The 24,659-nt window shown below is 40.9% G+C and overlaps 2 protein-coding genes across 9 annotated transcripts in view; both read right to left on the reverse strand.

Moving 5' to 3' along the window:
• On the reverse strand, nucleotides 1-14,854 carry ZNF226 (zinc finger protein 226). 6 transcript variants are annotated; one of them, XM_032262760.1, is made up of 6 exons: nucleotides 14,141-14,850; nucleotides 13,493-13,543; nucleotides 7,868-7,923; nucleotides 6,037-6,163; nucleotides 5,051-5,143; nucleotides 1-2,798 (listed from the first exon to the last, which is right to left on the reverse strand). In XM_032262760.1, the coding sequence occupies exons 3-6, from the start codon at nucleotides 7,880-7,882 to the stop codon at nucleotides 628-630; spliced, it is 2,406 nt and encodes an 801-aa protein (XP_032118651.1). In that variant the 5' UTR covers nucleotides 7,883-7,923; nucleotides 13,493-13,543; nucleotides 14,141-14,850; the 3' UTR covers nucleotides 1-627. The 6 variants fall into 6 exon arrangements, with proteins under 6 accessions (XP_032118651.1, XP_032118649.1, XP_032118652.1 ...); XM_032262758.1 differs by having other exon boundaries at nucleotides 14,037-14,850; XM_032262759.1 differs by having other exon boundaries at nucleotides 49-2,798; nucleotides 7,868-7,928; nucleotides 14,141-14,849.
• The window catches only part of ZNF234 (zinc finger protein 234), a 21,772-nt gene continuing 9,726 nt past the window's right edge, over nucleotides 12,614-24,659 (reverse strand). Inside the window, exons 5-6 of one of the 3 annotated variants that reach the window (XM_032262778.1) lie at nucleotides 17,229-19,035; nucleotides 12,614-12,652 (exon numbers count right to left, since the gene is read on the reverse strand). In XM_032262778.1, the coding sequence (XP_032118669.1) occupies nucleotides 12,625-12,652; nucleotides 17,229-19,035 (1,835 nt within the window). In that variant the 3' untranslated portion in view covers nucleotides 12,614-12,624. Of the gene's footprint in view, nucleotides 12,653-16,301; nucleotides 19,039-24,211; nucleotides 24,305-24,659 lie in introns of those variants that run through there. The other 2 variants (XM_032262777.1, XM_032262776.1) reach the window with 2 other exon arrangements.

Raw genomic sequence — 24,659 nt, forward strand, 5'->3', positions numbered from 1 at the left:
AAAGATAATTGAATCTATATTGTATAAACCAGTAGAAAACTAGACAAGGTCTGGGAAGATAGGACCCAACTTTAGAGGCTAGGTGAGGACAGGATCTAATCACAAGATAATGCCAAATTAACAGAATTCAGTATTGAGTGGTTTTCTACATTTCAATTCTGTCTCCCTGAATTAATCTTATTAAGGCTACCTTCAGGTTTCCTGTTTACAAATTTATGATATTCTGGAGGTGATCTCAACATAACTTTCAAAAATGTTTCTTATTAACAAATATTGAGAACCCGTGAAGTACACAGCAACGCTAAGATTATGTAGACTCTGTAGTGAACAAGTCTCTGCCTTTATGGAGTTAACATTGTAGTAGACACTTAATTTTGGCATGTCCACTGTGGTATTTTTGTAAAAGGCCTGAGAAATATCTTAGTCTATCACCCCCTCTTCTAAGTACCATTTTATAAAGGTCGAGGTTTTGACCAAAGAAGTCCTTGCTATGCTAATTATAAAGACTGTTTTATTGGACCACTGGGACATGAGGAGCTATGGCTGAAACACTGACTTCAAATATAATTTTTTGAGACTTCACAGTTGGAAGAATTCAAATGACACAAGTCTTCAAAAATAATCATTTTATAGAATTTTTTCCTGTGTGGATTCTCTGATATTCTTACCACCTCTGTTATTTTTATAGGATTTATCACCAACATGGATTCTGTGATGAATTGTAAGATTTGATCTCCAACTGAAGCTCTTACCACATATGTCACATTTATAAGGTTTCTCCCCAGTGTGAACTCTCTGATGAGATTGTAATTGTGAAGACCGACTGAAGACTTTACCACACACATCACATTTGTATGGTTTCTCTCCTGTGTGGACACTCTGATGAAGCTGAAGACTTGAGGCCTGACTGAAGTACTTACCACACTCCCCACATTTATATGGTTTTTCTCCTGTGTGCACCCTCTGATGCATGTCAAGATTCAAGCTCCACTTGAAGCCCTTCCCACACTCATCACATTTGTATGGTTTTTCTCCATTGTGGACTTTTTGATGGGCTTGAAGATGTGCACTCCGACCAAAACTCTTCCCACATTCTTCACATTTGAATGGTTTTTCTCCACTATGAACTCTCTGATGGGCCAAAAGATTTGAAGCCTGTCTGAAGACCTTCCCACACTCCTCACAGTTATATGGTTTCTCTCCTGTGTGTATCCTACAATGAATTTTAAGATCTGCTCTACGACTGAATCCCTTGCCACATTCTTCACATTTGTATGGTTTCTCACCCGTATGGATCAGCTGGTGAATTTGAAGTCGTGAGCTCTGATTGAAACCCTGCCCACACTCCTCACACTTAAAAGGTTTCTCTACACTGTGGGCCTTCTGATGGATTTGAAGATATGAACTTTGACTGAAGCCCTTCCCACATATCTCACATTTATAGGGTTTCTCTCCTGTGTGAACCACTAGATGAACTTGATAATGGGAGTTTCTCCTGAAGCTCTTTCCACACTCCTCACATTTGTATGGCTTCTCTCCAGTGTGGACTCTCTGATGGGCTTGAAGGTTTGAACTCAGAGTAAAGCCTTTCCCACATACAGTACATATGTAAGACTTCTCTCCAGTGTGGACTCCCTGATGGGCCTGAAGACTTGAAGGCCGACTAAAGCCTTTACCACATTCCTCACATTTATAGGGTTTTTCTCCTGTGTGGACTCTCTGATGAATGTAAAGATTTGAGCTACAAATGAACCCCTTCCCACACTCCTCACATTTGTATGGTTTCTCTCCTGTATGAACTCTTTGATGGGACTGAAGATGTGAATTCCGACTGAAGCTCTTACCACATGCATCACATTTGAATGGTTTCTCCCCAGTGTGGAGTCTCTGATGGTCCTGAAGATGAGAAGCCTGACTGAAGGCCCTCCCACACTCCTCACAACTGTAAGGTTTCTCTCCTGTGTGGATCTTACAATGAACATTAAGCGCTGATCTACGACTGAAGCCTTTCCCACATTGCTTACATTTGTATGGTTTCTCTATCAGGTGGACTTTCTGATGGGTCTGTAGATTTGAGCCTTGACTGAATTCCTTACCACACTCATCACACTTAAGTTTTTCTCCCACATGTACTTTCTGATGAACAGGAAGAACTGAGCTGTAACAGAAGCCTTTTCCATGCTCAACACATGTAAGAGACTTCTCTCCTGATTGTAACTGCTGATGAAGATCAAAGCTGGAGAGATCACTGAAGGGTTTTTTACACTCATTACACTGGTAAGGTTTCTGTCCTGTGTGAATCATGCTATTCTGATCAAATGTCAAAATCTTCATGTTGTCTTTTTTGTGATCACTGGGTCTATAAGATTTTTCACTTTCGTGTACTCTATGACCATCATGATGTGAAATCCAATTGATGGGGTCAACACCCTCTTTAGGTTGACATAGTTTATTTTTTAAGGAAATCTGCCGATCTCTGTTCGATCTCTGTGACTCAGTCAGGAACATTTTCCTCCAAGAATCCTGGGTTCTCAAAGTAGGAAACTCCGGATTCACAGTATCACTGGGGTCATCTGCTTTATTTACTATACAGTTCTCATCTTCAGAAATTTGAATAGACAGTCCTGCCCCTACCTGGCAAGGGAAATCACCTTGTTTGTGAGACTGAGAATTGTTGATCATGAAGTCTTGACACCTGGTTAAGTCACTTGCAATTTGTTGCCAGATTTGCCAGCAAGAAAGCTCTTCTTCTGACTCTCTGTCTTGAACAGTCATTAACATACTTTGATTATTCTCTCCTGTAAGGTCAAAGAGTTCAGAGATAAACTGAATTTTTCATTCAAAGATTTAAGATTTCACACTGAGGACACAGTAAAAGATTTTAATGAGCCTCAGGATAGTTCTGCTTATCTTTTTCAACACATTTGAAGTTTCTGGTTTACATCCTGACAGAAACCAAGAGATGGTCCACCAAGTTCCCTACTGCTAAGCACTAATGAAACCCATTTAAAAACACAACTACTGACATGCTGTCTAAATATATATTTTTTAATTCCATGTCTTTCCTACTATAATGTGGTATCAGTAAGAAAAAACATTTTGTAGTGCTCAGAGTTTACAACCCCAACCCAGAAGTTACTGACTGGCAGTTATTAACAGTCACTTAAGGAATGCATGCATATATGAATCCCTGTTTGATTTCTGACATTTCTTCTAACTCCAAATCCAAGTTTAAGTTTGAGCCAGGTCATAGAACAAAACAACTTTTACAAGTAAAGTATCTGAAATATAAAAAGCACTGGAAAGTACAGTTTTGCTGCAAAGTCGAAAAGCTGTACCTGAGGTAGGCGTACACCAAGTAAGTTATTGCTGAAGAGAAAAATCAGAAGTGATAATCACTTGGGGCAAAAGAAAAGCATGAAGACCTATGCACTGGATCCTCCTAAGGATTTTGCACTATTTAAGAGTCAAAATTGGAAGGCTAGCAAAGAATGCTGTCTCTTTGAAAGCAAGGTATGGAAAGTTTCTGTAGATACATTTGCCTTTAACAAGAATGTTTTCCAAATTGACAAAAAGGTCTATTAGTCAACTGTGAAATAAATTTGATAGCTTGCGCTATTTAGAAAAACAGATGAAGTATCAGAATAATCACAAGCAGTAATGGTATCACTACATAAAATGCCTTCTAACGTCATACATACACCTGAACAACATAATGTTTGAGAGAGAACACTGTAAGATCTATTTATTTTTATAAATGAGGACTTTGGAAGAAGCAAATGGGATGCCACTGGGCAAACTTTTTAAGGGAAAGGCTAATGCTCATGAGTTAGCTTTTATTTTTACTTTTTCTTTTCTGATATAATGGATAAGGAAATAGAAGTTTATTCCCTTCTATGAGTAAATACCTAAGAAAACAGAAATATAACTCCTTATTTTAAAATACTCCATCCCGAAATGAATATGCTCTGCTACAAATGCTCAAAGAAAGTCATAAGGAAAGCATGTTACTCAGTTTGGTTACAACTATGATACTATAGGCTTCCTAAGATATGGGCCAACTTTTATAGACAGGCAAACACATGCCAACACACACACACACACACACACACACACACACACACACACACACACAAATTAGAATGAGGTTAGGAATTCATTGGAAGACAGAAAATATTTTGCAATATCCCTTATTTATTCTGATTTGTTAACCTCCTATTATTTCCACGGAAGACAGATTTCCATATCCATTAACTCATTTATTTATTCAACTAATATTTATAGTGTCTGCCATGCACCAGGACTATTCTAAGCACTGCGGAGACAACAACAAAGAGATAAAATTCCTTCACTCCTTGAGATTACACTCCAGCAAGAAGACATAGGTGATAAGTCACTGAACAAAAACATATATGAAGGGATGATCAGTGCAAAAAAAAAAAAAAACATATATGAGGGGATGATCGGCACACAATATACGGCAGTGCACAGAGAGTAACGGGGAAGACTGTTTTTAATAGGGTGGTGGTCAGAGGAGGGCTTTCTTATGATAAACTGAGCAAAGAACTGAAGAAGGGAACAGGAGGATTACAGATGAAAGACTATTACAGGCAGAGAAAAGAACACATACAGGGTTGTGAGGCAGAAACATCTTTGATAGGTCTGAAAAGCAAGAGGGAGGAAAATGTGGCTGGAATTCACAGAAAGAGAGTACAGGAGATATATTCAGAGAGGTAGTAGAAAATGAAGAGCAGACCATGTAGGACTCTGTCAGCTATATTAAGTGGATTTTACCCTAAGTAAAGTAAGTCACAGAGAATTTTGAGCAGAACAACATAGTCTGATATAAAGTAACAAAAACTCACTTTGGCTGCCACTTAGAGAAGACTGTAAGAGGAGAGGGGTGGGAGCAGAGAAAGCAGTACAAAGGATGTTGCAATAATCCAGGAAAGAGATTTGGCAATTTGGGCCAGGTGATGGCAACAAGGCTGGGGAGAAGCAAAGCAGATGGACAGTTAACTATAATAACTCACAACTGTTTGGTTTGTACCTGAATTTCTCTGTCTTTGAGTTGCTGTCTTCATTATGCAAAGCTGCTCTTTTCTTTCTATAGGTGATACATCTCGTTTGAAGGGTTGATGCCCTGTGAAAATGCCAAATCACAAGTTGAAAATGAACACATTAGAGTTAAAATACATTGAAAATCTGAGTTGCAATTGCATATTCAAGACACGGAAAACAGTGTTTTTCAAACTTTTATTTAAATAATGACCCAGTAAAGAAACACTATTTATTTCATGACCCAGACACACATGTGTAGATACATATTATAAAAACCAAGTTTGAATAATCTATTTTTTTTTAATTTGTGAGACATAGTCTCACTCGGTCATCCAGGCTAGAGTGCAATGGCACAATCTCTGCTCACTGCAATCTCCGCCTCTCAGGTTCAAGTGATTCTCCCCCTTCAGCCTCTCCAGTAGCTGGGATTACAGGTGCCTGCCACCACACCCAGCTAATTTTTGGTATTTTTAGTAGAGATGGGTTTTCATCATGTTTTTCAGGCTGGTCTCAAACTCCTGAACTCATGATCCGCCTGCCTCGGCCTCTCAAAGTGCTGGGATTACAGGTGTGAGCCACCGAGCCTGGCCTGAATAACCTACTTTTAACTAATGTCTGTTTTCATTAAATCTCCTCCCCTCCCACTGCTTCACTTGACTAGCCTAAAAAAATAAATAAAAAATAAATCTCCTCCCATTGGTTCTCACATCACTCAAGCAATTGGCCAGAATTTTTGCTGCAGTGTGTGTCATTCTTGCTATGGAGTTCTAGTATTTTCTATCCTATATTCTTTTATAAAACTCAAATGAAAAAGACCCAAAATATTCTGTTCAGAAAAACCAGTAACATCCAGCGTCTCTGCATCCCATAAAAATTAGGAAAGTCAGATTCCCACACTCAGGGAACCATTTAAAGAGCTACAAAGCCTTAAAACTCTAAGGTCACAAAGATACTCCAGAGGGAGGCTGTCCTCACCCACTGACAGCAGGTTCCTAAAGTTCTCCACCATCACATCTCGGTATAGCTTCCTCTGGGCAGGGCCCAGTAGCCCCAACTCCTCCTCCGTGAAGGCCACAGCCACATCCTTGAAGGTCACTGCTTCCTATGACAAAAACACATGACCTCAATCTTACAACCAATGTCCACTGGAAGACAGGTAACACTAAGAAGGTGAAGAGAACAGTTGGAAAGTTGTCCTGGATTCCCAGCTGTTTGTAGACTTTCCAGCCCTTCTCCTGTCTTGCCAATGCCATACACTGACTTACCAGAAGTGCTGCTATGAAAAAGAAAACTTTGTCTATTTACTGGGTGCTCTCAATGATTACCTCCTGAACCTAAAACATTGCCAATTTCCTCAGAAATGTTTACCAGTTTAGTCCCAACCGTGTTTGATAGCACCTGCCTTCCTACTGAGGTAGGAGCCAAGTAAGCAGTGTTTTATGTGGAAATAAACCTAAAGGGCATGTCAGGTTTCTGAATGAAAGACTTTCTCTCTGTTCTCCTGTCTTGGTCTTTCACTTGAATATAATACACTGATCCCAGATCTTTAGTTTTTCATGTGAACTTGAGCAGGTTCCTCATTTTTCACAGTCCCTTTTCTATTTATGTTCAAAATGAAGACAAAACAAAGAACCTCCTCGTATAGTTGCTGTGAGGTATCAATACAGGGACAGAGTGCAAGTGCTTGGCAAATCCTTTACCACCACCAGGCATTTTAAATTAAGGTCACATACTACTTTGACTAAAAAAAAATATTCAAAGGAAAAAAAGACCAGTAAATAAAATATACACAGGGTATGACTGAGGCATGAGGAAGACAGAATCTAGCTCTTGTAGTGAAAAAGTCTAATAGTGTTTTTTCTGTGTGAAGTAGCTGTGAAATCCTGATGCACTGTGCCCTATTTGAATATTCTATCAAAAAACATCTGAAGTACCACACACAAAACATACCTTTTCAATTCTAATACCTAATGTTAAGGATTTTAAAAGGCAGTATTTTTCAAAATTGATTTTTTCAAAAAAGTTAAATGTAAGAAAACTAACACTGTAGTTCCTAAAACAGTAAAAATCCTGTATTAACTGCCTATATAGAGAGAATAGTTTAAAAACTGGATACATAAATTTGATAGAAGTATAACAAAAATAAATATATATAATTTAAGAAATGTAAAATTATGTCTACGTTATGAATGCAAATATATAATTACAAGTACATAAAATGAAGAGATTACAGAAATATAAAGGCAGCCAAGTTATAAGCAGGGAAGTAGTAATGTAAAAGATATTTTTCATTTCTATTAATTTTTCTGAGATGGAGTCTCACTCTGTTGCCCAGGGTGGAGTGCAGTGGCACAATCTTGGCTCCCTGCAACCTCCACCTTCCAAATTCAAGTGATTTTCCTGCCTCAACCAACTGAGTAGCTGGGATTACAAGCAAATGCCACCACGCCCAGCTAACTTTTGTATTATTAGCAAAGATGGGGTTTCGCCATGTTGGCCAGGCTGGTCTCAAACTCCTGACCTCAAGTGATCCTCCCTACCTCAGCCTCCCAAAGTGCTGGGATTACAGATGTGAGCCACCACGCCCAGTCATCATTTTTATTAATTTTTCTACTTTTATTTATAAAACAAAAATGATAAAACTAAAAGCAAAACCAGCTCAACTTAAATAAGACAAAATAAGCACCTAATACACTCAACAGTTCCTCAAATTCCTTGACTCTTCCTTGAAAAAGAAAAACCTGGTCCCATCTCTAAGTACTAAAATGGGATTTTTTAACAGGTGGAAAAGGCAAGCTGTACTCACCTTGAACATATTCATTTTTAATTCTTCCTTCTGGGGAAGTACAGAGTCCTAAGAAACTGAACTAGGAAAGAAGAGAGAAGTAAATGAAAACTGGGAAAGTATGTTGCTAATCCACATGGTCCTTCTTTAGGAATTAGAAAAGGTGTGTACTCCTTGGGGTGGCTGTAACTGTATGTGATTTTTAAGCAGATTATGGCATGGATCCTAGATATCCATCTACTCCTTTCAGTGGCAGTTCAGAACCTGCCCAACCACACACAGTGGCCTCACTGCCCATGTGCCTGTAATTCCACGCTAGTAATTCTTCTTCTGAGTACAGTATAAATTGAGACGATATAAGTACAGGAGGCTCTGGAATTGATATGCATGGGTTAAAATCCTGACACAGGACTCACTAGCAGTGTCACCTTGGGGAAATTATTAACATCTCTTTGTCTTATTTCTATCTTCTCCAAGTGGTAAAGAATAACAGTACCAGGCCGGTGGATCACGAGGTCAGGAGTTCAAGACCAGCTTGGCCAACATAGTGAAACCTCGTCTCTACAAAAAATACAAAAAATTAGCCGGGTGTGGTGGCAGGCGCCTATAATCCCAGCTACTCTGGGAAGCTGAGGCAAGAGAATCACTTGAACCTGGGAGGCGGAAGCTGCAGTGAGCCGAGATTGCGCCATTGCACTCCAGCCCGAGTGACAGTGAGAGCCTCCATCTAAAAAAAAAAAAGAATAACAGTACCAACTTCATCTGACTGTTGAAGGTAAAAACCTCTTACAACACAGTCAGGTATCTTATTTCTTTCCAATTGCAGTAAGTAAAAGACAGTCTATAGTTTGAAATTATCCTTAAAAATATAATTTCCACCAATAGAATATTGTAAGGTAGTTAGAATTCACAGGTTGTTGCTATGTCATATCAAAGTGTCTTATAACTTCTGAAAAACTTGTTGTCTTTCCAATAATTTCCTAACTCAACACTGAACTAATAAAACTAAGATACTGCAATTAAAAAGACAGTTTGACAGCCCATATGTAACTTAAATTGAAAAGGCAATAACCTGGCCAGGTGCAGTGGCTCACACCTGTAATCCTAGCACTTTCGGAGGCTGAGACAAGCAGATCACTTACAGTTAGGAGTTGAAGACCAACCTGGCCAACATGTTGAAACCCTGTCTCTACTAAAAAGACAAAAATTAGCTGGACATAGTGGCAGGCACCTGTAATTCCAGCTACTTGGGAAGCTGAGGCACAGGAATTACTTGAACCCAGGAGGTGGAGGTTGCAGTGAGCCGAGATCGCCCCAGCCTGGGTGACTGAGTGAGACTCTGTCTCAAAAAAAAAAAAGAAAAAAGAAAAGGCAGGAAACCAAGTCAATATTGTTTGTTTTAAATAAAGGAATGTGTAATAAATAAATGGCAAAAGAATAAGTGACAAAAGAAAGCTCCTATAGAACATATAAACTAATAAAGGTAGAATAAAAGGTAACTAGAAAATCATTAATAGATGCTAGAAACTGGGGCAAGTTTGGTGAGGAATAAGATGGCTACATAGTCTCAAAGTATTAAGTTCAAAAGGAAAAAAGTAACCTGGCAGACATTTTATCCAAAAAAACAAAGTTGAGCCGGGCGCGGTGGCTCAAGCCTGTAATCCCAGCACTTTGGGAGGCCGAGGCGGGCGGATCACGAGGTCAAGAGATCGAGACCATCCTGGTCAACACGGTGAAACCCCGTCTCTACTAAAAATACAAAAAATTAGCTGGGCATGGTGGTGCGTGCCTGTAATCCCAGCTACTCAGGAAGCTGAGGCAGGAGAATTGCCTGAACCCAGGAGGCGGAAGTTGCGGTGAGCCGAGATCGCGCCATTGCACTCCAGCCTGGGTAACAAGAGCGAAACTCCGTCCCAAAAAAAAAAAAAAAAAAAAACAAAGTTGAGACCACTAGGGGGACAAACCCACAAACCAACATTTGACTCCTCCTATGATGCACTGAGAGGGATGCCTCACCACTTTTATGGCATCTCTGCTGATAATGCATAGCCTGAATTTAATCCTGAATAAATATTAAGGAAAAAAAAGAGCATTTTACAAAATATTTTGTCAACACTCTACAAAAGATATCAAGAGCAAGAAGGAAAGTCTGAGTAATATTTACAAAATATTTTGTCAATACTCTACAAAAGATATCAAGAGCAGGAAGGAAAGTCTGAGTAATCATTCTAAAGGTGACTAATGAAATTAAAAAAAACCTAACTGTAATGCATACAATTAGACTGGAACCTCGCCTGGGGGAATAAATTACTTTCAAAGTCTTTACTCGTAAAATGGAATAAATTTAAATACAAACTGTAGATTAGGTAACAGTAAGTTATCAATGTAATTAATTTCATTTTTATCACTATTTCTAGCTTACTCTCAAATGCTTCAGCAAAAAGACAAAAACAAAATATAAGTATGATGATAAAGTTGTGAAAGCGAAAAGACCAAAAAGAAAAAACTGCTCTGACAACTAACAGCAGCAACAGCCAGAACCTGGTGTTTTCGATTTATCAACAAAAACGAGACAGGTTTACTCACTGATCAAGGTGAAAAAGAAAAAAACAAGACAGCTTCTAACACAGAGAGAAATACATTCTACAGTGACAAAAATAGCCAAATAACTGCCTCTTCCATCTAAGATGACCACTTTGTTATTGGCAACAACTCCAGTCTCATGTTATTTCCCCACCTCCCACATAAAAATTACTACAATAGTCATCAAATTGCTGCTGCTTCTTGACAGCATCCAAACCAGAACAAACCCTCTTGCCTAAAACTCTCCCCAACTCAGCTAACATAAACCAAAACCCTATAACCAGGACCCTCCTAATTGCCTCTCACCAAGACACCCCATGCCATGTGTGGGCTCCTTGGATACAGCAAGCTAAAACAAACTTAATTGTCTTTGGTTACAGGTATGTTCCTGGTGATATTTGGCTGATGGTCATTAACAGAGCAAACAGGCAAAACATAAACAACTGGTGAATATGGGTTAAGAGCCTATGAGATTTCCTTACACTACTTTTTTTTTTGCAACTTTTCTATAAGTTTGAAATTATATTACAAAAAAAAGTTGGCTGGGCCCAGTGGCTCACGCCCGTAATCCCAACAATGAGGGAGGCCGAGGCAGGTGGATCACCTGAGGTCAGGAGTTCGAGACCAGCATGGCCAACATGGTGAAACCCCATCTCTACTAAAAAATACAAAAAAAGGCCGGGCGCGGTGGCTCACACCTGTAATCCCAGCACTTTGGGAGGCCCAGGCGGGTGGATCATGAGGTCAAGAGATCGAGACCATCCTGGTCAACATGGTGAAACCCCGTCTCTACTAAAAATACAAAAAATTAGCTGGGCATGGTGGCACGTGCCTGTAATCCCAGCTACTCAGGAGGCTGAGGCAGGAGAATTGCCTGAACCCAGGAGGCGGAGGTTGCGGTAAGCCGAGATCGCGCCATTGCACTCCATCCAGCCTGGGTAACAAGAGTGAAACTCTGTCTCAAAAAAAAAAAAAAAAAAAATACAAAAAAAATTAGCCAGGCATGGTGGCAGGTGCCTGTAATCCCAGCTATTCTGGAGGGAGGCAGGAGAATCGCCTGAACCTGGGAGGCAGAGGTTGCACTCCAGCCTGGACAATAAGGGCAAAACTCCATCTCAAAAAAAAAAAAGTTAAAGAAGTCAGAAAATAATCATTAATAACCATAGTAACTGAGAATGATGATAATAACTATGGCAATAATATCTAACGTTAATTAACAGTAACTAGGTAGCTTATCTTCCCACCTCAGGAAGGAGGCCTCCAATAAAAAAAGACAGCAAGGCATCTACTCCCCAAAGCCTGGGAGAATCAGATCTTCAGGCCTCTAAGTTCCTCCATTTTGGCTCTAGACTTGCCAGTGGCCTTCTACTGATGTCATGGTTTTTGCAAAGAAACTTGACAGTTAACAATATTTAGCGAGAAAGAAAAATCATTGGACTGAGTAGGGTTCTAGTATGGCCAACTTAGTTTTATCTGTGACATCTGGCAAGGTCAGTTTTCTAGTCCTGAGTTTCCAGGTAAGACCTTTTCCTGAGCTTCTCAAACTTTAACAAGCCTCTGAATAGCCTTGGGATCTTGTTGAAATGCAGATTTCTGGGTCCTATCTGCAAAAAAATCTAAATGAGAAGGTCTTGGGTAGGGCTCAAGAATGAGCATTTCTACCTGAGTGATGCCAATGTTGCTGCTTTGTGGACCACAGTTTGACTAGTGTTGTACCCAGTCCCCCCAAAAACAGCTCCTACTAAACAGAAATATACACAAGAAAAACTTGACAAAAAGGTACTAAAACAATAGCTGTTATTTTTATATCCTAAGGTATAAAGGTAAATGGGGAATTTACATTTTTTAAATATATTTCTATACTTTCCATGATTATGTGTTACCTCTATACTATTTGAAACAAAACTAATAACTGAGAAAACTGTTTTTTTTTTTTTTTTTGAGACGGAGTTTCGCTCTTGTTACCCAGGCTGGAGTGCAATGGCGCGATCTCGGCTCACCGCAACCTCCACCTCCTGGGTTCAGGCAATTCTCCTGCCTCAGCCTCCTGAGTAGCTGGGATTACAGGCACGTGCCACCATGCCCAGCTAATTTTTTGTATTTTTAGTAGAGACGGGGTTTCACCATGTTGACCAGGATGGTCTCGATCTCTTGACCTCGTGATCCACCCGCCTCGGCCTCCCAAAGTGCTGGGATTACAGGCTTGAGCCACCGCGCCCGGCCCTGGAGAAAACTGTTTTTTAAAACTCTTTTGTTCTTTTGAGACAGTCTTGCTCAGTTGCCCAGGCTGGAGTGCAATGGTGTGATCTCAGCTAACTGCAACCTCACCTCCCGGGTTCAAGCGATTCTCCTGCCTCAGCCTCCCAAGTATCTGGAATTGCAGCTGTTCACCACCACGCCTGGGTAATTTTTGTATGTTTAGTAGAGATGGAATTTCGTCATGTTGGCCAGGCAGGTCTCAAACTCCTGGCCTCAAGGATCTGCCCGTCTCAGCCTCCCAAAGTGCTGGCATTATAGGCGTGAGCCACCACGCCCGGTCACTATTTTCTAAAAACTAATAAAATAGCCCACACCTTGAGCAAAGTTCCCACAGTGAAGTCTCAACCTACCTTCAAATGATACTAGTCAGTTTCCTATGGCTCATGGAGAACATGCCAAAGAAAACTCAGGTCTACACTAAGACTGCCTAGGTTTCAACGCTAGCTCTGCCTCCTACTAGCTGGGTGGCTATGAGAAAACAAGTTATGTTCTTCCTTTTTTTTTTTTTTTTTTAAGACGGGGTTTCACCATGTTGGTCAGGCTGGTCTTGAACTCCCGACCTCAGGTGATCCGCCCGCCTTGGCCTCCAAAGTGCTTGGATTACAGGCGTGAGCCACCATGCCCGGCCACAAGTTATGTATGTCTCAGTCTCCTCGGAAAAAAGAGTATCACTTCAGAGTCACTGTTCGGTGGAAAAGTGTTCATTTGTATAATCATAATTACTTCCCATGCCCAAATACACGACCCACACATTCTTTGATTTATGTGAATAAAACAAGAAGAATATTAACAAGTCGTACTCACATGAGGTTCTGCTGCCTCCTCCTCTGTGCAGTGCTTTTTGAGAAGTCAGGGCTGGGGAAGAAAAAGAGGCTGTGAAATTACCAGGATTGTGTCTCCATCCCCGATATATCACCGGCATCCCCTAGTACCAGTGAGAAACAACCATCTCCTTCCTAAAAAGAGGTCAAGGACAATCTAGCTTCATGGGCTCACAGAAGTTCGCTACAAAATGGGAGTTTCTAGGGAAAATGTAGTATTGGCAATCCACGTACTGGGCAGTTTTAAACTTTTTGTACTACCTTGCTTTTTCTCACAACATTTTATTACTTTTATTTTCCTTCAGAACAGCAAACAAAGGCACGGGGATTAACTCGCTCAGTGTGATACTGCATAAAGTGGTAGGGCTGGCTCACTAGGTGGAAGGGGAGTCACAATGCGGGAGCAAACAGCCCCAGAGACCTTCAAATCCGAAGACGCACCACCCCAGCAGCCCCATGCCAATACGGCCCCAATGCAAACAAGCTCCGCCGACGGAAACGCAAAAGAGCATCCTAGCCCCTCAAACCTCTGCTCTTAGCCGCTACTCCTTTTTTTCTCCAAACAAAACACAGCTACCTGTTGACCATAAGCGCATTTCGGGGAAGTCTGAAACGTTCCTGAGGAGCTGACTTAAAGAACCAAAACCAGGGAAAAAAGATGGCTGCTACGTCGTCTTCCTGGGTGGAAGTGCCTCCGACTCCCAGGAGCACTAGGACTACACTTCCCAGAATTCCACAGCACTGCCTTCCTCGAGCAGGAAGTGCCTGCAACTACCTGGAGCGACTGGACCTACATTTCTCAGGATCCCGCAGAGGAAACATTTACAGCATAACTGTAGCTGACCTATGTGCGACTACACGGAGCTCCGGACAACATATCACAGAATGCTGGAGTTGAGGGAAAAGCAGAACAGCATCCCCCTCCTGGACTACACTTCCAGAATGTCCAAGCCTTCTGATGTGGAAGTGTCAAACTATTTTGAGCTTCTGGTTTTCATTTCCCAGAATCCCTCACGTCTCTTTAGGTATTATTATGGTCTCAGTGTTTATGGCCCCGCCAAATTAATATGTTGAAAACCTAACTCCCAAGATGATGGTATTAGAAAGTGGAACCTGTGGGAAGTGATCAGATCAAGAGGGCAATGCCCTCATGAATAGGATTAATGCTGTCTTCCAAGTGGCCTGAGGGAGCTCCTTTGCCACTTTAGTATGTGAGGACACAGCCAGGACCACCCATGACTCAGAAAGCGGGACCTCACCAGACACTGAATCTTCTGGCACCCGATCTTGGGCTTATGTGCCAGCAATTCCACTCCTAAGTAAATACCCAAGATAACTGAAACATATCCATACAAAAACTTGTACTAAAAAAGTTCATAGCAGCATTAGTCATATATTTATTTATTTATTTATATTTATTTATTTTGAGACTTGAGTCTCACTCTGAGACGGAGTCTCGCTTTGCTGTCCAAGCTGGAGTGCAGTGGCTTGATCTCAGCTGGCTGCAACTTCCGCCTGCCAGGTTTAAACAATTCTCTGCCTCCGCCACCCAAGTAACTGGGATTATAGGCGCCTGCCACCACGCCTGGCTAATTTTTGTATTTTTAATAGAGACAGGGTTTCACCATATTGGCCAGGGTAGTCTGGAACTCCTGACTCATGATTCACCTGCCTTGGCCTCCCAAAGTGCTGGGATTAACAGGTGTGAACCACCGTGCCTGGCTGAGCCATACCGTATTTTTACCCCACACCTATTAAGTGAATACCAAAAACAACCTGTGGAAATTGGATAATTTTATCAAATGTATTATTTGGGCAGGATTGACATTTACCATGCTTTTCCTTATTCTCTTAATACTTCTCTACCTGAGAAGTACTTATTAATACTCAGGTAGAGAAGTAATAATAAGAGAATGCTACAGTTATTAGAAGGCAGTCATTTCAAAGTCTGGATGGAAATGTGGAAAGTCAGAAATCAAATAAATTCAAGGAGGGGTGATAAAATTTTTGTCATTGGCAACTACTTCTGACACTTTAAAAGTGTTAGAGTAGGGCCGGGCATGGTGGCTTACACCTGTAATCCTAGCACTTTGGGAGGCCGAGGTGGGCGGATCACCTGAGGTCAAGAGTTCAAGACCAGCCTGGCCATCATGGTGAAACCCCCCATCTTGGAAAAAAAAAAAGTGTTAGAGTAAATCCCTGCCTTAACACTGATGGATTAAAAATTCATTGGTGTAATATTCAGTAATCTCTTGTCAGCTTAATTTTTTTTTTTCGTCTGCACTGTCAGAAAAATCACAAAAGATACTTCAACTTGGCCGGGTGCAGTGGCTCATGCGTATAATTCCAACACTTTGGGAGGCCAAGGCAGGTGGATTGCTTGAGCTCAAGAGTTCAAGACTAGCCTGAGCAACATGGTGAAACCCTGTCTCTACAAAATATACAAAAATTAGGTGGGTGTGGAGGCACGTGCCTGTGGTCCCAGCTATTCAGAGGGTGAGCGAGGAAGATGGATTGAGCCTGGGAGGACAAGGCAGCAGTGAGCCATGATTGCACCACTGCACTCCAGCCATGGTGACAGAGCAAAATCCTGTCTCAAAAATAAAAATAAAGGTACTTCAACTTATGTTTTATACAACCTTGGGGAAACTAGACAGGCTCTCAAACAATAAGAACCAAATTTGAGAAGAGAGATTAGAGAGAGGACACGTGTCAACTGTAAAAGGGTAATATAATACCGTATTAATATTGTAGAATGCAGTATCTAGTGGTTTTCTACATTTTAACAAATGTTCATTTCCCCCAAATAATTTTATTTTGCAGGTTTCTTCCTCTGGGTACAATGTTCAAATATTGTACATTTACTCCTTTTGATTCAGTTAACAAACAAGTATTGAGCACACCTACAATCACTAGTCAATGTTAAGGTTGTATAGATTCAGCCCCAAAGTTCCTGCCCCCATGGAGCTTACAGTCTAATGGACATCAATTCTGGCACCTTCATCAATATACTTTTTTAAAGCCCAGGTCAAACCTATTTTCTAAGTCCTGTTTCCTAGGTGACATCCTATAAATGTCAAAGTTTTTACAGAATTCTTTATTGTACTACTTAACAACGGTTCTCAGCTGTGTGGTCACTGGACCACTGGGATATGTCGAGCTATTGCTTAAACACTGCCTTAAATAAAACAAATACTTTAAATAAGAGAATGCCACAGTAATTAGAAGGCAATCATTTCAAAATCTAGATGGAGGCCAGGTGTGGTGGCTCATGCCTATAATCCCAGCACTTTGGGAGGCGGAGGCAGGTGGATCACCTGAGGTCAGGAGTTCAAGACCAGCCTGGCCAACATGGTGAAACCTTGTCTCTACTAAAAATACAAAAATTACCCGGGTGTGGTGGCATGTGCCTATAATCCTAGCCACTCAGGAGGCTGAGGCAGGAGAATCGCTGGAAACAGGAGGTGGAAGTTGCAGTGAGCTGAGATTGCACCACTGCATCCAGCATAAGCAAGAGAATGAGACTCAGTTAAAAAAAAAAAAAATGTCTAGATGGAAATGTGGAGCGTTACAAATCAAATCAAATTCAAGGAAGCTGATAAAGAAAATTTTTGTCTCCTATGAAATCTGATTACAAGCATTCAGGTTGTACATGAGTTTTGTTTTGTTTTAATCACCTTGTCAAACTTCCTTTCTCTGACAATTATCTGATATTCTTATTACTCTCATCATTTTCATAGAATATACCAGCAGCATGAATTTTGTGATGACTTACAAGATTTGATCGCCAGCTAAAGCTCTTACCACATATTGCACATTTGTAAGGTTTCTCCCCAGTGTGAACTCGCCTATGATACTGTAGTTGTGAAGACCGACTGAAGACTTTACCACACACATCACATTTGTACGGTTTCTCTCCTGTGTGGACACTCTGATGAAGTTGGAGACTTGAGGCCTGACTGAAGTGCTTCCCACACTCCCCACATGTATATGGCTTTTCTCCAGTGTGCACCCTCTGATGCATGTCAAGGTTCAAGCTCCACTTGAAGCCCTTTCCACACTCCCCACATTTGTATGGCTTTTCTCCAGTGTGGACTTTTTGATGGGCTTGAAGGTGTGCACTCCGACTGAAGCTCTTCCCACACTCTTCACATTTAAATGGTTTTTCCCCACTGTGAACTCTCTGATGGGTCAGAAGATGTGAGGCCTGACTGAAGACCTTCCCACACTCCTCACAATTATATGGCTTCTCTCCTGTGTGTATCCTACAATGAATTTTAAGATCTGCTCTACGACTGAATCCCTTTCCGCACTCTTCACATTTGTACGGTTTCTCACCGGTATGGATCAGCTGGTGAATCTGAAGTCGTGAGCTTTGATTGAAGCCCTGTCCACACTCCTCACACTTAAAAGGTTTCTGTACACTATGTGCTTTCAGATGGATTTTAAGATATGAACTCTGACGGAAGGCTTTTCCACATACCTCACATTTATAGGGTTTCTCCCCTGTGTGGACCACCAGATGTACTTGATAATGAATTTTCATTCTGAAGCTCTTCCCACACTCATTGCATTTATACGGCTTCTCTCCAGTGTGGACTCCCTGATGGGCCTGAAAACTTGAACTGTAAATGAAACCCTTACCACACACTTTACATACATATGGTTTCTCTCCAGTGTGGATTCTCCGATGGGCCTGAAATTGTGAAGGCTGAATAAAGCACTTACCACATTCTTCACACTTGTAAGGTTTCTCTCCTGTGTGGACCCTTTGATGGATACGAAGGTTTGAGCTACAAGTGAAACACTTACCACAGTCCTCACATTTGTATGGTTTCTCTCCTGTGTGGACCATGCAATGATTATTAAGTGCTGATCTACGACGGAAGTTCTTACCACATGTATCACATTTGAATGGTTTCTCCCCAGTATGGATTCTCTGATGTTCCTGAAGATGGGAAGCATGTATGAAGGCCCTCCCACATTCCTCACAATTGTAAGGTTTCTCTCCTGTGTGTAATTTGCAATGCACAGTAAGTGTTGATCTACGACTGAAGCCTTTTCCACATTCCACACATTTGAATGGTTTCTCTACAGTATGGACTCTCTGATGAGTTTGCAGATGTGAGCTTTGACTGAATTCCTTACCACACAAGTCACACTTATAGCGTTTCTCTCCCATGTGGACTCTCTGATGAATATGAAGGGCTGAGATGTAACAGAAGCTTTTTCCACACTCATCACATGTATGAGACTTCTCTCCTGGGTGTAACTGTTGATGAAGGTCAAAGTTGCAGGCATCAGTGAAGGACTTTTTGTCCTCCTTATATTGGTAAAGCTTCTGTTCCATGTGAGTTGTATATAGTCCTGCCCTAACCTGGCAGGACAAATCACCTTGTTTGGGGAACTGAGAAATATTTATCATAGAGTCTTCATACTTGACTAAATCACTTGCAATCTGTTTCCAGATTTGCCCCCAGGAAAGTTCTTCATGTGGTCCTGCCTCCATCTCACTGTGGATCTTGTCTGCTGTAAGGACAGAGAATTCAGAGATGTGAAAACTGAAGTCTCTGTTTAAAGTTTTCAAGATGTCATACTTAGGAGAGAGCATGGGATTTTAACAAATCCAGAGACGATCCAGTTTGTGTAATTGTCTTTTCCACTGTGTATCATGATCTCTGATTTGCATGCCTAGAGAAATCAAGAGGTAGTCTAATTGGATGCTATCTACTAGGCATTAGACCATACCAAGTCTCCTAAGTGAGATACAAGTTAGAAGTCAGAGTTAATTTTAAAAATTAATAATATGAAGCTGGGCATGGTGGCGCATGCCTGTAATCCCAGCTACTCAGGAGGCTGAGGCAGGAGAATTGCCTGAACCCAGGAGGCGGAGGTTGCGGTGAGCCAAGATCGCGCCATTGCACTCCAGCCTGGGTAACAAGAGCGAAACTCCGTCTCAAAAAAAAAAAAAAAAAAATTAATAATATGATACAAATTGTACTGCCATTTCCACTGAATTTTAAAGTCAATGTAGAATAACAAATAGTAAATTATATAAATATGAAAAGCATAGGCTATGGTTATGCCTGTATAGCTCAGCATTTTGGGAGGCTGGGGCAGAAGGATATAGTTTGAAGCCAGGGTTTGAGACCAGTCTGGGCAACAAAGCAAGAATGTTTCTCTATTAAAAATATTAAAAGGCCAAGTGTAGTGGCTCATGCCTGTAATCCCAGCCCTTTGGGAGGCTGAGGCAGGTGGATCACCTGAGGTCAGGAGTTCCAGACCAGCCTGGAAAACATGGTGAAACCCTGTCCCTACTAAAAATGCAAAAATTAGCTGGGTGTGGTGGCAGATGCCCATGATCCCAGCCTCTCCACAGGCTGAGGGAGGAGAATGGCTTGAACCCAGGAGGCAGAGGTTGCAGTGAGCTAAGATCACGCCATTGCACTCCAGCCTGGGGGACAAGAGCAAGACTTCATCTCAAATAAATAAATAAATAAAATTAAAAGTTTAAAAAAACATACATAATATGAATCAACAAGAACTTCAAGGGAAAGCAAGAAAATAATAAAATACTTTGCAGTTTAGGTTCATGTACATATTCAAATTATTAAATAACCTGAAATATTTATATCTACATGTTCAAACAGCTGACCCTTGAACAACACAGGTTTGAATTGCATGTGTCCACTTAAATACATGGATTTTCTTCCATCTCTGTCATCCCTTAGCCAGCAAGACCAATCCCTCATCTTCCTCCTTAAAATTTTCTTAATAACATTTTCTCTTCTCTCTATTGCAAGAATAAATAATTATTTCTTTATTATAAAAATATAGTATATAATACATTATAACATATAAAATATGTGTTAATTGACCGTTTATGTTTTTTTTTTTTTTTTTTTTTTTTTTGAGACGGAGTTTCGCTCTCGTTACCCAGGCTGGAGTGCAATGGTGCGATCTTGGCTCACCGCAACCTCCGCCTCCTGGGTTCAGGCAATTCTCCTGCCTCAGCCTCCTCAGTAGCTGGGACTACAGGCACGCGCCACCATGCCCAGCTGATTTTTTGTATTTTTAGTAGAGACAGGGTTTCACCATGTTGACCAGGATGGTCTCGATCTCTTGACCTCGTGATCCACCCGCCTTGGCCTCTCAAAGTGCTAGGATTACAGGCTTGAGCCACCGCGCCCGGCCTCGTTTATGTTATTAGTAGGTCTTTTTAGTTAAATTTTAGGGAGCAGTCATAAGTTATACATGGATTTTTACTGTACATGGATTTTTACTGTGAGGGGAATTAGTGTCCCCAACCCCCATGTTGTTCAAGGGTCAACCATATTCTTGAAAATTCTGCAAAACATATATACTTATTTTTCTGTGTTGATAGACATTAAATGAGTTGGCAACTATTATAAACTCTTGACCACTTCTAATATAACTTACATTTAAAATGTGTCTTCTGAAAGGTTTATCCTTAATAATATTCCAAAATGTTTAACCTTGTACAAAGAGATCTAAATATTTGGAAATAATTTTTTAAATGAACTCTTCCACAAAAGTTTAGTGGAAAGAAGTACCTCTAAAGAAATTTTTACAGGGGAAAAACTTACTTCCCTCTCTTCAGGAATAGTGATTTAAAAGCTGCCTCTTGGCAGGGTGCAGTGGCTCACACCTGTAATTCCAGCACTTTGGGAGGCTGAAGCCAGAGGATCATATGAGCCCAGGAGTTCAAGACCAGCCTGGACAATTTAGCAAGACTCTGTCCCCACTGAAAACCTTTTTCAAAAATTGGACAGATGTGGTGGTGGCATGCACCTGTAGTTCCCACTACTTGGGAGGCTGAGATGGAGGACCGCTTGAATGCAGGAGTTAGAGGCTGCTGTGAGCCATGATTGTATCACTCTACTTCAACCTGAGTGACAGAGTGAGACTCTGTCAGGCGAAAAAAAAAAAAAAAAAAGCTGCCTCCTCCTTTGTATCAGCAGACATTTGTTAAATGGTGTCTACATAACTCTGCCTTGGTCATTTTATTGGAAAGTTACTTCAATGTCTGGGTGACTGGAATGGTTAACATGACTTGCAGCCTGGGAGCAACTATCTAACCACATACTGACTAAAATATAGCAGATAAGCAGATGGTGAAACTTTAGCTTCTGTTGGCAAGTGTCCTACGTGATGACAAAAGGGAAAAAAAGTTGAACTGATAACATACATTATTTTAAGATCTAGCAGTAATTCAGACCTCCAGGAAAAAAAAAAAGTGAAAAAGTAGGCTCCAATCTTTCACAACTGAGATGGAGATGGCGAGAAGAAAAAGATGATGTCACAGTGTATACTCTGAAAGCCAGTCTCACAGCAGGTGTTATATTTAGGCAGGAACTCTTCCCAGATAGCGATATGGATGGTTCCTCATGTCTTGTGGGTCTTTGCTCAATGTCAGCTCACCAGTGAGGCCTGCTTTATTACCCATTGAAAAACAATGAATCCTGTCTTCACCCAATTCACCTCTGGTAATTCGAACTTGTTTATGTTCTTCACAGCACTTTCACCACTTGGACATACTAAGTTACTGGTTATTTAATGTATGTCCTTCCCACAACAATGCAGCATCAATGAGGGAAGGATTTTCTAATTCTGACATAATACTCATTTTACACTTTCCTACTTTGTAACCACTGTCCAGAACTATGCCTGTCACAGTGAATGCTCAATAAATGCATGTTGAATGAATAAATGAACCCCAGTTTGACTTTTTCATGTGAGAATTTAAGCCAAGTCCTAGAAGAAAAACATCTTTTCCAAATAAGTAATTCAAAGTAGGAAAAGAACAGAAAATTTTAATTTTGCAGAGAAGTTGAAAAGCTGTACAAGGGACAGGTACATCCAGGATGAGGCTAATGATAAAATTTGAAGGTGGCAAGAATCACTTGGGATGAAAAGCAAGCAGAAAGGCCTATATACTGGTTCCCTCTGAAGCTCTGAATGTAGTTAAGTTGGGCCTTTCACAACAGTTTTTCAAATTAGCAACTGTAGCCCTTTAAAGAGCTGTGAAATAAATTTAAAAGCTTGTAATAAGCATTCAGAAAAAAACAACCAGGATAGAAACTATCAGAGCATTACCACCAGCAGGAAAGGGGTCCTTAGGTGAAATGCTTACTAAAGCAATAATGTCAATCTACACAGACATGTATTGTTTGTTTCATTGTTCTGGTTACAGTAAAAGATGCATTTCTTGCTATGGCTCATGCTCAAAAGAGCTAAAAAACGTGGGTTCTAGAAGGTACCTGGTCCTTAATTAAACAAATTGCTTCAAATAGATAGACAATTTCCAAGCATGACACCTTGAAAAAATATTAATAGGAGAGTATGTAACTCTTGGTATATTATATATATATGATGAATATATGATTGGATTTAACAAACTGACCCTTAAAAATAGTAGTTTTTTGAGGGGACAAGTCTCTCTGATGATGTGACAATTTTGAGCAAGAAGTTTCTTCATTCTTCCCAGGTTATAATGTCAACTAGTTGAAAATAAAAGCCAGGTCTTTATTAAAATAAAGGAAAAATTGTGTTCATATATATATATATAAACACATTAAATTTTTATTCATTTTCTTTTTTGAGACTCTGTCTTAATAATACTAGTAATATAGTGTCCTTAGCCGGTCTGGGAAATAGTAGGGAGGATGATGTGGCTGGCAAAGATGGAGCGAGAGGTAGAATACAGGAGATGTAGTCAGAGAGGCAGAGGGGGATGAAGAGCAGAACACGTAGGACTCTATGAGCTCCTATAAAAGGCTTCAACTGGCTGGGCGCGGTGGCTCACGCCTGTAATCCCAGCACTTTGGGAGGCCGAGGCGGGTGGATCACGAGGTCAAGAGATTGAGACCATCCTGGTCAACATGGTGAAACCCCGTCTCTACTAAAAAAATACAAAAAATTATCTGGGCATGGTGGCATGTGCCTGTAATCCCCGCTACTCAGGAGGCTGAGGCAGGAGAATTGCCTGAACCCAGGAGGCGGAGGTTGCGGTGAGCCGAGATTGCGCCATTGCACTCCAGCCTGGGTAACAAGAGCGAAACTCCGTCTCAAAAAAAAAAAAATAAATAATAAGAAGCCATTCAGAGTCTGTTTTTTTTTTTTAGACAGAGTGTCGTTCTGTTGCCCAGGCTGGAGTGCAGTGGTGTGATCTCGCCATACTTTCTCTAGCTCACAGCAACCTCGCCTCTTGGGTTCAGCTGATTCTCCTGCCTAAGCCTCCCAAGTAGCTGGGACTACAGGCGCTTGCCACCACGCCTGGCTAATTTTTGTATTTTTAGTAGAGATGGGGTTTTGCCATGTAGGCCAGGTTGGTCTCAAACTCCTGACTTCAGGTGATCCTCCTGCTTCGGCCTCCCAAAGTGCTGGGATTACAGGTGTGAGCCACTGTGCCCAGCCCCATACAGGGTCTTAAGCAGAGGAACAGCAATCTGACTTATATTTCCAAAAAATCACTTTCGCTGTAACATGGAGAACAGCCTGTAGGAGAACATACATTATACCTTAAAGTATACCTGGCTTTGTACTGCACTTAGTATGAAGGCTGTTGCAATCATCCAGGACAGAGATTTGGCAATTTGGACCATATGACAGCAACAGCAGGGGAGAGGAGTACAACAGATGGACAATCATGCAAAAGGACTCTCAGCTGCTTGGTTCTTGCCTGATTTCTCTTTTCTTTGGGTGGCTTTCTTCATCATATCAAGCTTTTTTTCCCCTTCTAAAAGGAATACACCATGTTTGAAGGGGTGATGCCCTAAAACATGCAAAGTCACATATTTAAAACAAACACACTGAAGGTACAACTGAACTTACTGGCAATTTGAATTACTACTGTATACTGATCAATCAATCAAAAGCAGAGTTTTTCAAACACTTATAGAATTACCTAATGAAGAAATGTCAGTATTTCAAGATCTGGACAAATACACATAAATATGTGCTATAAAAACCTATTTCTGAAAGGAGTTAGCTAGCTTGCCTTAGGTAGACAGCAAAGGAAGGGTCTTTGGAGAGCCCCCTGACCCATGGGTTTGTGAGTTATTTTTATATAACATAAAAAGCAGCCTGGAAAAAAAATTTTTAAGCTACAGGCACTGATAAGGGAACTA

This window comes from Sapajus apella, unplaced genomic scaffold, assembly GCF_009761245.1.
Source record: "Sapajus apella isolate SASKATOON/1434 unplaced genomic scaffold, GSC_monkey_1.0 scaffold130, whole genome shotgun sequence".
In the NCBI taxonomy this organism is placed as follows: Eukaryota; Metazoa; Chordata; class Mammalia; order Primates; family Cebidae; genus Sapajus; species Sapajus apella.